The sequence below is a fragment of the Astyanax mexicanus genome, chromosome 11, assembly GCF_023375975.1.
Source record: "Astyanax mexicanus isolate ESR-SI-001 chromosome 11, AstMex3_surface, whole genome shotgun sequence".
Classification (NCBI taxonomy): domain Eukaryota; kingdom Metazoa; phylum Chordata; class Actinopteri; order Characiformes; family Acestrorhamphidae; genus Astyanax; species Astyanax mexicanus.
In genome coordinates this window covers 24,107,903-24,126,084 of record NC_064418.1, presented here as the reverse complement: position 1 = coordinate 24,126,084, position 18,182 = coordinate 24,107,903, and the positions used below count along the sequence as shown (strand labels likewise).

General features: G+C 36.7%; 1 protein-coding gene across 1 annotated transcript in view; it reads left to right on the top strand.

The window, feature by feature from the left end:
• The first annotated feature begins 1,957 nt into the window (after positions 1-1,957).
• LOC103023346 (high-affinity choline transporter 1) overlaps positions 1,958-18,182 on the top strand; it is a 31,978-nt gene continuing 15,753 nt past the window's right edge. The window contains exons 1-7 of the mRNA XM_049485143.1: positions 1,958-2,064; positions 2,214-2,484; positions 8,900-9,013; positions 11,047-11,202; positions 14,286-14,434; positions 16,592-16,735; positions 17,235-17,388. Of these exons, the coding sequence (XP_049341100.1) occupies positions 2,301-2,484; positions 8,900-9,013; positions 11,047-11,202; positions 14,286-14,434; positions 16,592-16,735; positions 17,235-17,388 (901 nt within the window). The 5' untranslated portion in view covers positions 1,958-2,064; positions 2,214-2,300. The remainder of the gene's footprint in view (positions 2,065-2,213; positions 2,485-8,899; positions 9,014-11,046; positions 11,203-14,285; positions 14,435-16,591; positions 16,736-17,234; positions 17,389-18,182) is intronic.

Genomic DNA, 18,182 nt, shown 5'->3' with positions numbered 1-18,182 from the left:
TCATCAGCCATAACCTCCCCCCTCCCCTTCATAAATTAACTGTGATTAATTGTTTTTGGAAAGCTGAATTAAATGTCACTAATCACAACCAGACCTGATTACTGCCAGACCTATAGACTTAAGAAATCACTTAAATAGAACCTGTCTAAAAACAAGAAGCAACACATTATGCCCCGATCTGAATAAATTCAAGAACAGATAAGAAAAGTCATTGATCATCTATCAGTCTGAAAAAAGGTTACAAAGTCATTCATAAGGCTTTATAAACCACAGTGAGGGCTATTATTCACAAATGAAGAAAACATGGAACACTGGTGAACCTTCCCAGGAATGACCAGTCTACTGAAATAATTTCAAAAGGGCATGAACAACTTATGCAGGAGGTCACAAAAGAACCCAGGAGAAGATGAATGTCCTGCCATTAATTTGTGATCTTAAGCTCAGGCGTACTTGGGTTCTGCAGTAGGACACCCAAAGCACACCAACAGGTCCACCTCAGAATAGCCACAAAAAAAAAAATCAAAGTCCGACTGAGATACTGTGCCATGATCTTAAACAGTCTTAAAATACTTCTAATGTGACTGAATTAAAACAGTTCTGCAAAGAAGAGTGGGCTTTCACAGAAATGTGAAAGACTCACTCACACAGATGCTTGATTGCAGTTGTTGCTGCTAAGAGTGGCACAATCAGTTTATAGGTTTAGAGAGCAAACACTTTTTCACACAGGGCCAGGTTGATTTGGGTACATCTGTAAGGGGCAAATACTTTTTACAGCACTGTAGATAATACTGATCAAACCTTCTCTGTTGTTGAAAACTATTAAACAAATTAAACAAGAATTAAATTAGAATTAAACAAACATATTTGAATATAAATCAACTCTAAATAAGATCTTACACAGGTTTTTTATTTTACATTTAAATATCCAATATTAAAAGTTTCAGTGTTAAGAATAAACAGTGTGCGGTCAATCACGCTTTTACACTCATATTCTTTTGGCAGTTTTTTTTCTCACTAGGGGGCATCAAAACCACAGGAACCGCGGTGTTCTCTAACACATGAGGGTCTCTGAGGGTTCAGGTCCAGAGTTTGGAATCAGCGCAGCTACAGAACCACGGACAGCGAGTACTGGACCTGATAAACCCCCATAGCGCAGCTCCGATTATATTCAGTTAATAATAATGATCAATTATTTATATTTGCGCATATGCCTATAGGACAATTATGTTCAGTGATATACAAATATCTCTTAGGAAAAACTCAGAACAAAAACTCAGCTCGAGCTTTTCTTTATAAAAATAATTTGTAATTCAAAACTTTTAAAAACGCTAATCTCTAACCTTTAAACAGCTTTGCTCATTAAACCTAAACAAGTCTCTAAAGTAAAAATAAAGTCATTGATTATCTATCAGTCTGGAAAATGTTACCAAGTCATTTATAAGGCTTTATAAACCACAGTGAGGGCTATTATTCACAAATGGAGAAAATAATTTCAAAAAGACAAAAGGGCAAATCTAAACAAGTATCTAAAGTAAAATTTGATTTAATTTGATACTCCGCGCTGTAAAACTCTTTCCTGTTGCTTGGATTGTTTGTTTCTGTTTGGCAGTTTTGTGTCAGGACGTCATCTCCGGGTGAGGGCACTTAATTCTAATTTAAAGCTTTTAATGAAATCACATTTAAAGAAGCTCCTCACTGGAGACTCAGCGCTGTTAGAGGTTGTGAAAAGTGAAAACAGCTCGCGCGCAGTTTTAAACGCACCCGTATTCAGACAGGCCCCGCCTCCCGAATGGCTGTAGCGCTGTAGTGTTGGATAAATTCTGCCGCTTGAGTCCGAACACCTGCCAATCCTCTCTCAGGGGGCGTGGCCTGTCGGACTACAGGCTGGTATAGGAGAATAGAGAGCCTCAGTTTAGAGGAGCGCTTCCAGAGGTACCGCAGATCTAAAAGCTTTTACTGAACTTTTTTACAGCGCATAACCCGCTCTACCAGTTAACTTTATTCATTCATTAATCTGTCAGCTACATCTGAACTTTTTGTGCTGTTGTTTTTTGCGAAAATCAGGTATTATTGTTGTTTTTATTCAGTGAAACAGGACTAAATATTTAATGTGTTAAGCGGGTTCTCTGTGTTATCTTTATTTCTGCATCTGAACCTCATCAATCTAATCCACACCTCTATATACAAATATAAACGCGTTATATTTTAAACAGATCCAGGTTCTTCTGGAACAGCATGAGGTGAACCTGTAGAGCACATCCCTTCAGCCTCCAGCCTCCTCACCCAGCCTCGCGGAGAAGATGCCGCTGCACGTGGAGGGACTGCTGGCGATTGTTGTCTTCTACCTGCTCATCCTGTTCGTCGGGATCTGGGCCGCGTGGAAGAACAAGAACTCGGGGGTGGGAGGAGGTTTGGACCAGAGCGAGTCCATCATGGTGGGCGGGCGGGACATCGGGCTGTTTGTTGGGGGATTCACTATGACAGGTGAGTTTCTGAAGCTGCTCTGATGAGTTGTGGTGAGTCGTGATGAGTTTTAGAATTTACAATTTTATTTTTGCACAGTTGAAAAAAAAAACACATGGGTTTATATAAAGCCTTTACCATAATAATCTAAAAATATGTTGTGATTAGCCTTGATGTGTTGTAAGTAGGGGTGGGCGATATCGCCCTAAAATAATATTACAATATTTAATTGTATTTTTGCGAGCATAGTCCCCCAGGCAATATGACAAAACACTGAATTAAAACAACTATTTTTAAGAATACACTACTGCAACAAAGTGAAAATTAAATTGTATTATCGCATACGATATGATATGGCACCCCCCTAACTGAAATATTGAAAAATATAAAAACATTTTATCGGATTTGTAACAGAAGTCAATGATCCAGAATGCCATGACACTAATGCACTCCAAGTATCTCCATATATCCAGGATTAAAGTAAAATAAATGATACTGGATAGATATAATCTGTTTCTAGTAGATATATCATGGAAAATGAGAAAAGTGGGAATTTTCTTTTTTGCTGAAAACAGTAAAAAAGTGATGTAATAATTAGGGTTTGGTGATATGGCACGATGTTTTAGGATTTATTATTGTTCACGATATTCAAAAATGTTGAAGATATTATTGCGTATGATACATATGGCACACCTCTTGTTGTGAGAAGTTTGTGATGAGTTGTAATGTGAAGAGTTGTGATATGTTGTGATGTGATGAGTTATGATGAGTTATGATATGTTGTGATGTGAAGAGTTGTGATGAGTTACAATGATTTGTTCTACCTTGTCAAATCATGCCCAAATTACCATTCATAGAAAAAGCTGTCTAAATAAAACATTAGATACAATATTTCTATATGATTAAAGACCCATAAGCAGAAGTGTAGACTTGATATTTGAATAACATACAAAGGGGAAAGAAAATTGGTAACAGAAATCCATAAAAATGCAAATTGAATTGATTTTACAACCCTGATAGCAAAGAACATAAAACAAACATTAATTTTTTGATTGCATCCCATTTAGCAAAACTATGCATTGAAACAACATTGATCTCCGTCTTCAAAATTACTTTATTTGTGTACATCACTTTCAGCACTATGGTTTTTTATGTATTGTTTGTATTAAACTTTACTTATATTAAATATGTATATATTGCTTGTGTTCTATTCTTTTAGCCAGACTGTGTTTTTGTAGTTTAGAACAAAACATTTAAATACTAATAATAAGCATTATTATTATGATTATTAATGCTATTATAATAATATTAAAATAATAACAATACTAATAACAATAATAATAACAATTCATATTTATATTATTGTTACTGTTATAATAATAACAATAAGAATAATATTTGTATTATTGTTACTATTATTGTTGTTATTATTACTATTTCGTTTTTATTTTTGAGAGTTTTTTTTACTTGTGTGGAGCAGCTTTCTCCAAAAAGCATTATGAAAGTGAAAGATCCCTAAACATTTATAATCTTTATATTAACATTGATTCAATGTCAGAATTTCAACACTAACCGATGCCTATGATGCATCAACATTAAAAGATACATGTATAAAACCACAGGGTTGAATTATTGTTGAATCAGCATAAAATGGATGTGCACAAAAAAATAAATTCTGATATTGGAGATGCACCCAGGTTGAGCAGAATTATAATAAAAAAAATAAAAAGAACTATAAAAGATTTGGGCTAAAAATGTGTCTGACTGCAGAAGATCAGCATTCATAAGGCTTCACAACACCTCTGTAAAGCTCAACAAACCCACAATGATGTAAAATCAAACATAAAAACAGACAACAGCCGCTTCTTAAATGTGTATTGATGTGTTATATCAATTGGAATGAATGACTTTAGTCTTCGGTAGAGTTACCGAAGTTTATCTTACTGATGAATCCATAACAAATAACATGCAATGTTTTTATGCTCTTAAAATTAGTCAAAATCAATTGGATTCTGCTATGAGTGAGGTTTTATGATACATTGGTTTAACAGCTGCATACTCAGCTGTATTAAAGTGTTTTGAGACTGAGAAACTGAATATATGAATGTAGAGAACATTTTATAAAATAACTAATAACATATCTAATATTTATTTATTAATTTAATATTTATTTATTTAATTAAGCTATGTGTTCTCCGTAAAGTAGAAAACTGTCACTGGTATGTCTTTAGTAGCTTTAGTTAATTTAATTTAAGTTGCTTTGGTTTTAAGAGACACGGTTGGACCTGAATGATGGGGCTGGACCTTTGAGGAACACTTACCATGTTTGTACTTTAGTGAACAAAAATGTACCTATTAAAGATTTTATTCTTACAATGTACAGCAAGGTGTTCTTAGAAAAACATTGTTCTATAGCTCAGCCAGTTAGTTTCAGATGTGTTAGCTATTATAAATACAGTGCCCTCCATAATTATTGGCACCCCTGGTTAAGATGTGTTCTTTAGCTTCTCATAAATTGAGTTTTGTTCAAAATAATATAGGACCACGATGGGAAAAAAAAGTAAAGTCCAACCTTTAACTCAAGTAAATTTTAAGGGGGAAATAAAATCCCTGACTAAGAAATAATTATTCTTCATAAAATCACCTGTTCCACAATTATTGGCACCCCTAACAATTCTTAGGAAATAAATTTAATAAAAGTATTTCTGTCACTTCTACAGTAGTTTACGAAGTTGATCAGAGTATGTAGGAACATTTAATTAGTAATTCACAACTTCCTGTTTCCCTGGGGTATAAATATGACGTGACACAGAGGCCATTTATCTTCAACATGGGAAAGACAAAGGAACATACCATTCAAGTGAGGCAGATGTGTGTTGACCTTCACAAGTCAGGCAATGGCTACAAGAAAATCGCTACTCGCCTACACCTGTCCATATCTACTGTCAGAGGAATTATTAAGAAGTTTAAAACAACTGGAACAGTGGTAAACAAGCCTGGACGAGGACGCAAGTTTATTTTGCCACCACGCACAGTGAGGAGGATGATGAGAAATAAAAAGTTCTCCAAAGCTCACTGTTACAGAATTGCAACAAATGGTAGCTTCTTGGGGTCACAAAGTCTCCAAAACAACCATCAGGCGCTATCTACATGCCAACAAGCTGTTTGGGAGGCATGCACGGAAGAAACCATTTCTCACTCACAATCATAAACGCAAACGTTTGGAGTTTGCTAAGTGGTACTGGGACTTCAACTGGGACCGTGTGCTTTGGTCAGATGAAACAAAGATAGAGCTTTTTGGCAACAAATGCTCTAAGTGGGTCTGGCGTAACACAAGAGCTGAGTATGCAGAAAAGCACCTCATGCCCACTGTGAAATACGGCGGGGGATCAGTGATGCTGTGGGCCTGTTTCTCTTCAAAAGGCCCTGGGAACCTTGTTAGGGTGCATGGCATCATGAATGCTCTAAAATACCAGGACATTTTAAAACAAAATCTGGTGGCTTCTGCCCGAAAGCTGAAGATGGGTCGTCACTGGGTCTTTCAGCAAGATAATGACCCTAAACATGTGGCCAAATCTACACAGAAATGGTTCACCGCACACAGAATCAAGCTCCTCCCATGGCCATCTCAGTCCCCAGACCTCAACCCCATTGAAAACCTGTGGGGTGAGCTGAAGAGGAGAGTGCAGAGGAGAGGACCCAGGTCGTTGGATGATTTAGAGAGAATGTGCAAAGAGGAATGGTCAAAGATCCCTCTTTCTGTATTCTCCCATCTTGTGAAACATTACAGGAGAAGATTAGGTGCTGTTTTGTTGGCAAAAGGGGGTTGTACAAAGTATTAACATCAGGGGTGCTAATAATTGTGGCACACATGATTTGATGTTAAATAATTATTTCTTAATGTGGGATTTTTTTCCTACTGAATAAATTCACTTGAGTTAAAGGTTGTATTTTACTCTTTTTTTCCATCGTGGTCCTATATTATTTTGAACAAAACTCAATTTATGAGAAGCTAAAGAACACATCTTAACCAGGGGTGCCAATAATTATGGAGGGCACTGTATATGTATGTGGGCCATTTCACTGAATGGGTGCCATTTACTTGTTGTAACTCTTCCAAATGAAACATACTTTAAAAAAAAATTCCACTCTGAATCTAATAACACATGTATTTAACTATTCAAAACATGTACTGGTCAATCTCATGCAGCTTTACTTACTTTACTTACTGGAAAAAAGCATGTTTAAAATCAAGTCAACTAATTCCTTTAATTTTCTCTCAAGAAAGTCTTTATTTTATAGAAATGGTTGCCTGCATGTTAAAATTATTGATATTTATGACAAATATTCATCACATTTGTTAATGGCACTCATTACTGTTACTTTTTATGTTTTGAGTAATAAGAATGAAAATAACAGGAATGAGTTTTTAGCATAGAATTATCAAAACATTAAAAATAGCTAAATGGCGGCTATGCTAATAGCATGAAGACACTGAGCACATTCTAGTGATTTTCACAAAATTTGTATTTTAAAAATGAACAAAATAGATCTAATAATAATTTAGGTAACAGGACAGAGTGTTGAGATTGAGCTCCTCAGTTATAGTTACAATACGATTAAATATACAAAAAAACAAATGAGGGATCTTAACTTTGTTCTTCAGAAGAATCACATGGTGTAACTTCTGTTGTAGATGTGACCTGTAGAATGTTTCAGATGGAGTAATGTGTTACAGTAACAGGAATGTAAACCAAGGGACATAACTAAAATGTGTTAAAATTGTATTTATTTTAATTTAAGTTTATTCTGAAAAATATTTTTAAACCATAGATGATTTAGAGTCAAACAACAATGCAAAAAAAAAAATACATCTCTGAAGGATTTTAATAATTATACTTCATGTTAAAATGTATGTTAAAATGTTACATATCTTACTTTTGCAATTAGGTCAAAGTCAATTAGGTCAAAGTCAATTAGGTCAAAGTCAAATTGCTTAATAATAAAATGTATCTTAAAGTTATTTGTGTATGCACATTTATACATGTAATTTCCTGGGGACAGAAATAGCACCTATTTGGTGGAATGGCCCATTAGTGTGTCTGCTTGTAGCGAAAGTTACTGAATGCAAAATTTCAGACATTATTATCCAATGGTTAATATCTGTGAAGATACTTATTTAACATATTTTTTTTACTTGGAGTACATCATAATATATACTTATACTATATATAAACAACAGTGTATAGAAAAACGTATAGCAGTCTAACAGAGTTACAAAACGTGGGCTTATGCTTAACAGTGTATTATTGACCCTTTAAAGCAGCTCATTAGAATGATTAATTAAGTTGTTTCAGAATAAAATGCCTTTGATGCTGTTTAGAGGCGAACAGGCCCCAAGGCTGTCACATTTTTCTTTGAAAAAGTATTGAATTATTAATTTTTGGAGCAGTAAAAATACATGCTAAAAAAATTAGCCAGTGTGGGATTAGAGAAAGATGACTTTTTAAAATATGGTCATGATTACAATGTATTAATGTGTGCTCACTTTTACATCAGTTCCTTTATGGGAAAGTTTTTAGATTATAATGTTTTTTTTTCTATGGAAATGAACACAACCTACAAAATGTTTGACTAATAAAGTCAATAATAATTAAATAACTAAATTTAAGTATACATGATAAAATGCAGTTCATTTATTAAACTGTATATTAACAGGAAGCTAAATGAATGCCAGTCTAACTTTTCCAGATGTACTTGTTTTTGTTGACGTTAAAATAAAGAAGTTAAGTAAGTATGATCATAGTTATATAGCTTTCACTCACAGAGTTGAGGGGGTTTAACACTGGACAATTTACTGTATGTTTTATTACATTGCAACATGTTTATAATTCATATGAAGTAAAACTTGTCTTGTAGGGCTGGGCAATATGACTAAAACTATTAAAAAATAAAAATGCTTAATATGCTTAAGAATAACCAATTTACCATATTATACAATAAGATGAAAATCTTAAATAAAGTATGTTAATGTATCAATATTTATTTGTAGCACCATATTTTAATAGAAAATATTTTACTGTATATCTGAGTAATATAATATATTTTTAAATAACCACACAGTTGCAATCTTGGCAGTATTTCACTGGCTCAATAAACTGCACTGAATGATGTTATTGGTAAAAAATAAAGTCACCCTGTTTCTTTGACGCAATCCCTCTGAAAACCAAACGATTTCCACACAAAAGACCCAAACACGTGATTTATCATTTTTATGATCAGAGGTTAGCTGTGTCTCACTCAGAATATTATAATCATCATTTTTATATATTGTATAAAACAGTTTGACTGTATCTTTATTAATGATATATTGCCCAGCCTTATAATGTGTTGTAAGAGTGTCAGTCTGATTATATTCTTTACTGGATTTTTCTAGCCACCTGGGTCGGGGGAGGATATATTAATGGAACAGCAGAATATGTGTATTTGCCCAGCTACGGCCTGGCCTGGGCACAGGCACCGTTTGGTTATGCACTCAGCCTGGTCGTAGGTAAGAGAAAATTCTACACTGATTGTTGTTATTGTTTTATGGGAAAATCAATTTAAATGTCTAAGAATTTAATTCTTAGTTAAAACTGAACTGGCATCATTCTCTTTTTACAGAATTAAATCACTGCCCTAAACTGCCTGAGCACTTCACCAACCCTTTATCATGCCATGCTATAACTATATATTCAATCAAGTTATTATCCAAATACTACATCTTTTCCCTTAAAAACAACTTAAGATTTTTCATTCTTTTAGCATTCTTTTATTTTGGTCATATTCATGGGATGAACCCTTTGCGATTACTTGGATTTCTGCATAAATTGGTCATTAAATGTGTTCTGATTTTCACCTGATCTTCACAACAGTAGACAAGCACAGTCTGCTTAAACTAATACCACACCAAATATATATATATATATATATATATATATATATATATATATATATATATATATATATATGTTTGCATGGTTTTATTGAACACATGTTTACATTCACAGTGCAGGGGGGGAAAAGTATATGAATCTTAATAACTGGTTGATCCTCATTCAGTGGCAAAAACCTCAACCAAACATTTCCTGTAGATCACAATTGCACAACACTCAGGAGGAATTTTGGACCATTCCTCTTCACTAAACTGTTTCAGTTCAGCAATATTCTTGGGATATCTGGTGTGAATCGCTCTCTTGAGGACATGATGCCACAGCATCTCAATTGGGTTGAGGTCAGAAGGCGTATTTTCATCTGATGAAGTCATTCGGTTGTTGATTTACTTCAGTTGGTGGTTTTAGGTTTTCCTGCAAAATGTCTTTGTAAAACCATGATGCCCCCTCCACCATGGTTCACAGTTGGAATGAGGATTTGATGATGGTGTGCTGTGCCTTTTTTTCTCCACACAGCATTGTGAGATTTCTGTAAGTCTTTAGATGACACGCTAGGGTTCTTCCTCCCCTTATTGATAATTCTGCTCTGTGTTCTTGCAGTCATCTTTACAGGTCGACCACACCTAGGGAGAGTAGCAACAGTGAAACTGAACTTTCTCCATTTGTGGACCATCATACTTTTGTAACTCTTTCCAGCTTTATGCAAGTCAACAATCCTTGAACATAGGTTCTGAGAGTCTTTGTTTGTGGGAGGCATGATTCACATCAAGCAAAGCTTCTTAAGAACAGTAAACTAAAAACTGGTGTGTGTTTTTATAGGGCAGGGCAGCTTTAACCAACACATCCAATCTCATTACATCCTGGCTCCAATTAGCTATTAGAAAAGTCATTAGCCTAGGGGTTCACATACTTTTTCCCAGCTCACTTTGAATATTAACATGCAAACAAATATTTGTTGTGTGGTACTAGATTAAGCAGACTGTGTTTGTCTATTTTTGTGACTTAAATAAAGATCAGAACACATTTAAGGACCATCCATGCAGAAATCCAAGTAGTCCCAAAGCAATGACATTTTCTTGCAACTGTATTTTCCAGTTTATTTAATTTTTAATTTCACTTTTTTTATGTCATGTGTCCACCGGTTATAGCAAGCTGCACCTGAGCATTTAAAACATGGTTGAGCTGTTCTTCTTCTGTTTCTAATATACATTTTGATTCTCTAAAATAAATTATTTTGATGACTGTGATATGTTCCTGTGACAGGGTGTGCAGCTTAAGCTTTACGTCTTTAAGCTCAGTAAAAAGAGATGATATGAGAAATATTAAGGTAAATTCATATTATTAATTGCTGAAAATCCAGCAGTAAGTTTCTTCAGTTCCTTAAAATAAAAGTGTGAAAATTGTGCTGTCACTGATGATGTCAGATGTTCCTTGATTAAAGAGGCAGGGTTATCCTGAGATGAGATTTTTATAATAGTTATATAATTAATTCATCTAAATTACAAAAAAAATCTTGAAGAATGTTACACAATGTTTGTATGAAATTTAAATGGTTGTGCTGCGACAAAAAAAACCCTGTTATATTGATTTTGGCTGAGTTCATTTTATGTGAACTGTTGTTGGGTTTAATCTTTTGTTTACTTCCTGTCAGGTGGTCTGTTCTTTGCAAAACCGATGCGCTCTCGAGGTTATGTTACGATGTTGGACCCCTTCCAGCAGCTGTACGGCGAGAGAATGGGTGGTCTTCTCTTTATTCCCGCCCTGATGGGAGAGATATTCTGGTCAGCAGCCATCTTATCAGCCTTGGGTAAACAAATATCTTTAACCTTTAAGTTAACCAGCCAAATAATTGAGAACAATTTACTATTAAACCTGTTATACTGGAATAACATTCCAAAAATAAACACCCTAGAGCTGGAGTTACTACTTTACAGGTCCATTAATATACTGCTTAGTTTAGCAGATAACTTATACATCTATATTTAAAGTGGACATGAAACATTTCAGGTGGTACACGTTTTCTATAGGATTAAATATAATGGAATTTATTTAGGGGGGAATTTTTTATATAAAATGTTTAAACACTAAAATATAATATATTTATGTTTGTTACTACCCTAAACATTTGCCCTAGTGCGCTGCCATTTTGACCGTGCAGCACTGGTGACGTCCAAGGTTGGTTGGTTGGTTGAAGAGCCCAGGTACATAGCTAGCGGTCACAGTTAAGGAGAGCTTGTTGTTTGTTGAGATTATGGATGAAGACGAATCTGAATGGGGTTTTGATCAGATTCCTAGAAACCCAATGGCTTTTGAGCCAGTGAGGAGACGAGACAGATTAACAGAGCAGCCAGTGGTTCCTGTACAGGCGGTCACTGCACTGCCGTGCCGACTGCAACCGAGTAGATTTTCTGTCAGGAGGCTAACGTGGACCATTTGGTCAGAGATCTTTCCTGCAGATTCCTGAGCAGAACTTTTCAGGTGCTTTTCTGAGAGCGAGACGTTTTGGAGGTGTCTCTGCTCTCTATACGTGAGGTCCATGCAGAAAGCCTGCAGCCCGTCAACAGCAGGTACTGCCATCCAGTTAACTGACTTGTTTATATACATTTAGCTATTTAGCATGTAAAGTCCAGAGTTCATTAAGACTGAATGAAACGTACATGATTTAGGTGGATATTAAAACACCCTGGCACTGTTTGGTTGATAAACTGTTCAGTTTGGAAGTTAGAAGGCTTGAAGGGTAGCTAGCTTCATCTAGTTAGCGTTAGCTAGTTAGCTAGCATTGGTTAGCTATCTTAACATGGCTAGCGTTAGCTGTTTAGCTAACTAACTTAGCTAGCCATGTAGCTAACGCTTTTATAGAACCCCCAGTCGGTTGGTCTGTACATCCCAGCTGGTCAGAGGAAAAATTTAAAACGGGGGGAAAAAAGCCTCTTATCAGACTTCAGCTTATTTGTCCGGCAAACGACTAATGCTCCTGACTCAAAAATCCTCTCCTCCACATAGTCCTCGTCTAGAAAGTGCTCGTTCCTAACCCTAGCATTGTGGCTAACCGCAGGATTCTCAGGCTTCAGCGTCGCTAGCCAATGCCGAAGAACCACTGTCCGCTTAAAAGGCAAGATATTAAAGTGAAAATGAATCTTTCTCTCATTTTTCACCCTATAAAATTTTACTACACCCAGGGGAAATACAAAAGTGGCCCCCTTTGCATCGATTTTTATTATCCATTGAGGAACTAAGTTACTGTAGGCTCATGGTTTATGTTAGTTATACGTTTGAGGACCAACCTCGTGACGTCATTTTCAGCACTGGAACAAGATGGCGCTGCGCTTACTTAAAAAATTACATTTAGATGGCTTATTATTTTAATTCAGTTTCCCTGACAACTGTGAAACTTATAAGATTTGTTAGAGCGAAAATACATCTTGTGAATTATACTAAATACTTGAAGTGTTTCATGTCCCCTTTAAGTAGCCTATCATTTTATCTTGTTGCAGCCTGATCTAGATCTCAGTTATGACGCAGAGGATGGAGAGGATGAGCGAGAGGGAGAGTGGAGGAGAAGTACTAAAAATACTATAATATCTAATATGTAATATGTAATCACAGTTCATTTTAGCATGTGTAGCATGATTGCGAAGTTCGCTGGTGTTACACCATAGCAAGTGCGTTAGAGCTCTGAGCTGCTGTTCTTTACATCAAGTTTAGTGTGCTGTAGCATTAGTCAAAAGAGAGCATTATTCTCATTAAATTTAATTCAGAGGATGTAATTCAGAGGATCTAGTGATGTTCAGGGGAAAAATGTACATGGATTGAATATAGGGTTCTAAACATATTTGTTTACCAGAGAATGTTATAAAGACGAGTTTTTAAAAAGCCTATTATTTCGGCCTGTAATACCTTCAGTGTCCACTAGGCTCCCAGTAGCTTTATAGAGATCTTACACCAAACGATTTTTAAGCGATTTCACTGTCACAGTCAAATGTTCCAGCATCAGGATAAAATCATGAGTCTTGCTAGAGTCACAAAATCAGCCGTGTTTAATATTATCGTGAGTTTTGAGACATGGCTCAAGCAAATAGTGACGTAAACAATGCCAACAACCAAGAGGCAAGTGCGGGAACATTTGCGGAATTGGACATTGATGAGACTCCAGGGATTGCTCGGAAACCACGGTTCTCCTGGAATGTTCAAAATGAGGAGAAACTGGTGGAGCTGAGGAGTGAGCAAAAGTGTCTCCTTGACATGTCTTCCCATTTATACCATGACAGAGGGGAAAAGGATGGGGAATATTCTCAGAAAGAATCTAGTTCAGTCTTGCAAATAGTGACCCTGCAAGATCTTTTGCAAACTCTTAGCCTGTGACTAAAAGGTCTGTGACAAAAAATCTGTGACTGGTCTTTAGATGTGAAAGACAATCAGACTTTAGTCTGTTAAAAGCCTTTTCAGAGTCTTTTCGAAGTTGTCTAGTGTATGGTTAGTATTAGTAGTGCAGAGTTGTGCTAGTTTAGGCTAGAGTAAGAGTCAGCACTGCCATGTTGTGCTGCAAGCATTTTTTAACAAATTTGTTTTGAGAACAAATGAAGAGTTAAAAGGAATAAACTTTCATCTGGGCTCAAGAATGGGCATATAAGGACTACATGATGACTGCATGGCCGCACTGGTCTATGCAGAGAATTGTTAAAATAATTTTGCTACATATGTCATTTTAGCGTGTACGTAATTGGAAATAACTGTAAAGATGTTTTATATAAAAAACTGGTGTACACTGGGATGCAGATTTGTTCATGCTGGAATTAAACTAAAATAAACTGTAATGATGTAAAATAACAGTGATAAGAACTACTTTTTGTACTTCGCTCTTGGTAATTCCAGTCTTCTTCTCATTAACAGGTGCTACGTTAAGTGTGATAGTGGACATCAATATAAACATGTCTGTAATGATATCAGCGCTCATCGCCATCTTCTACACGCTGGTGGGAGGGCTTTACTCGGTGGCCTACACAGACGTGGTTCAGCTCTTCTGCATTTTTATAGGCCTGGTAAGTGCTTTAGATAATTAATGTGTGAACTGTATACACAGTTAATTCTAGAGTTAAAATCTCAGTGTAATCATGTGTTAACTCTCTGGGAGTCTCAGAGGCCACACCTCCTGATTTGGCTTCACTCCTAGCATGCTCTGGGCCACCATTATTCTGTGTTTGGGGTTATTATGAGGGTTATGTTGTGAGTGTGTGTGCTTTTGCTATATGTCTTTGTTTGCATAAATGGGATGTTGTTGTGGTTATCCACCCTCTTGGTGTTGGATTGGAGAGGGTCCCTCCCACACGATGGAGTTGTTCTATTTACAAAAATGGAAGGTGTACTCACTTTTGTTGGATAGTGTAAGGGTACATTAATTAACAGTATTTATGACAGAATGTGTCAAGTATTTATTAACATTTTTGGCAACATTCTGAAGCATTTAAAGCTTAGTAATGTCTAAATTAGTGTCAAATAATAATTGAGACATTACTTAAGCATTTAGTAATGTTTTTACTGACATAAGTGCTGTTCTTTTATGTATACCTATTGAAATTGTTACAGAATAGTAAACTTTAGAGTCAGTCATTAAGTTTAGTTATTTAGTTTAGCAAAATTCAGTAAAAGGGTGGAGGCAGAGATGCTGTGCAACACTGTGTTGTGTGTAATGCTGTATTGTTTGGAACGTTGTGTTTCGTGTAATGCTGTGTTGTGTGTAAAGCTGTGTTGTGTGTAATGTTGTGTTGTGTATGGTGTGTAATGCTGTGTTATGTGTAACAGTGTGCTGTGTGCAACACTGCTGTGTGTAATGATGTGTTGTGTCTAATGACGTGATGTGTAAGGCTGTGTTATGTGTAACACTGTGTTATGTGTAACACTGTGTTTTGTGTAACACTGTTATGTGTAATGTTGTATTGTGTATTGTGTGTAATGCTGAGTTGTGTATAAGGTTGTGTTGTGTGTAACGCTGTGTTATGTGTAACGTTGTGTTGTGTGTAACGTTGTGTTGTGTGTAACGCTGTGTTGTGTGTAACGCTGTGTTATGTGTAACACTGTGTTGTGTGTAACGCTGTGTTGTGTATAATGCTGTGTTATCTGTAAAGTTGTGTCATGTGTAAAGCTGTTGTGTGTAAAGCTGTGTTGAGTGTAACGCTGTGTTGTATGTAACGCTGTGTTGTGTGTAAAGCTGTGTTTTGGGCAAAGATGTGTTGTGTGTAAAGCTGTGATGTGTGTAAAGCTGTGTTGTGTGTAAAGCTGTGTTGTGTGCAACGCTGTGTTGTGTGCAATGCTGTGTGGTGTGCAAAGCTGTGTTGTGTGTAAAGCTGTGTTGTGTGCAACACTGTCTTGTGTGTAATGTTGTGTTGTGTCTAATGATATGATGTGTAAAGCTGTGTTTTGTGTAACAGTGTGTTGTGTGTGTAACACTGTTATGTGTAATGTTGTATTGTGTGTAATGCTGTGTTGTGTATAAGGTTGTGTTGTGTGTAACGCTGTGTTGTGTAAAGCTCTGCCATGCGTAACGCTGTGCTTTGTGTAAAGCTGTGTTATGTGTAACGCTGTGTTGTGTGCAATGCTGTGTTGTGTGCAAAGCTGTGTTGTGTGTAAAGCTGTGTTGTGTGCAACACTGTCTTGTGTGTAATGTTGTGTTGTGTCTACTGACGTGATGTGTAAAGCTATGTTTTGTGTAACGCTGTGTTGTGTGTAACACTGTTATGTGTAATGTTGTATTGTGTGTAATGCTGTGTTGTGTATAAGGTTGTGTTGTGTGTAACGCTGTGTTATGTGTATCACTGTGTTGTGTGTAATGCTGTGCTGTGTGTAATGCTGTGCTGTGTGTAATGCTGTGCTCTGTGTAATTCTGTGTTGTATGTAACATTGTGTTGTGTAAAGCTGTATTATGTGTAAAGCTGTGCTGTGTGTAAAGCTCTGCTTTGTGTAACGCTGTGCTTTGTGCAAAGCTGTGTTATGTGTAAAGCTGTGTTATGTGTAACGCTGTGTTGTGTGCAAAGCTGTGTTTTTTGTAACGCTGTTATGTGCAAAGCTGTGTTATGTGCAAAGCTGTGTTATGTGTAAAGCTGTATTGTGTGTAAAGCTGTGTTATGTGTAAAGCTGTGTTATGTGCAAAGCTGTTGTGTGTAACGCTGTGTTGTGTGTAATGCTGTGTTGTGTGTTTGCAGTGGATCAGTGTTCCATTCGCGTTAGCCAACCCTGCGGTGTCTGATATCGGCGTGACGGCGGTGAGGAAGGTGTTCCAGACTCCCTGGCTGGGGAAGATTGAGCCGGCGGACGGATGGATGTGGGCGGATAACTTCTGTCTTCTGGTAACGTCTGATCAATTATATAATAATGATTCTATTTACATCAACAGATCTGATTATTACTACAGATTATTAATCAATGTCAAAGTGTGTGTGTGTGTGTGTGTGTGTGTTTGTGTGTGTATAACAGTATTCTGGTTGTGTGTGTGTATAACAGTATTCTGGTTGTGTGTGTGTGTGTGTGTGTGTGTGTGTGTATAACAGTATTCTGGTTGTGTGTGTGTATAACAGTATTCTGGTTGTGTGTGTGTGTAACAGTATTCTGGTTGTGTGTGTGTGTGTGTGTGTGTAACAGTGTTCTGGTTGTGTGTGTGTGTGTGTGTGTGTTTGTGTGTGTGTGTATAACAGTATTCTTGCTGTGTGTGTGTATGTAACAATAATCTGTTTGTGTGTGTGTATAACAGTATTCTGGTTGTGTGTGTGTATAACAGTATTCTGGTTGTGTGTGTGTGTGTATAACAATATTCTGGTTGTGTTTGTGTGTGTGTGTGTGTGTGTGTAGATGCTGGGGGGAATACCGTGGCAGGTTTATTTTCAGAGAGTTCTTTCAGCATCGTCGGCTTCATACGCTCAGGTTCTCTCCTTCCTCGCCGCTTTCGGCTGCCTGGTTATGGCCGTCCCCTCCGTCCTGATTGGAGCAATAGGAGCGTCTACAGGTAACAGCTCTTTCACCAATCACACTCTTACACCAATCACACTCTTACTCCAATCACACTCTTACACCAATCACACTCTTACACCAATCACACTCTTACATCAATCATACTCTTACACTAATCACACTCTTATTCCAATCACACTCTTACTCCAGTCACACTCTTAAACCAATCACACTCTTACTCCAATCACACTCTTACACCAATCACACTCTTACACTAATCACAATCTTACACCAATCACACTCTTACACCAATCACACTCTTACACTAATCACAATCTTACACCAATCACACTCTTACACCAGTCACACTCTTAAACCAATCACACTCTTACTCCAATCACACTCTTACACCAATCACACTCTTACACCTATCACACTCTTACACCAATCACACTCTTACTCCAATCACACTCTTACACCTATCACACTCTTACACCTATCACACTCTTACTCTAATCACACTCTTACACCAATCACACTCTTACACCAATCACACTCTTATACCAGTCACACTCTTACACCAATCACACTCTTACATCAATCACACTCTTACACCAGGCACACTCTTACACCAATCACACTCTTACACCAATCACACTCTTACTCCAATCACACTCTTACACGAATCACACTCTTACTCCAATCACACTCTTACACTAATCACACTCTTACACCAGTCACACTCTTACACCAGTCACACTCTTACACCAATCACACTCTTACACCAATCACACTCTTACTCCAATCACACTCTTACACTAATCACACTCTTACTCCAATCACACTCTT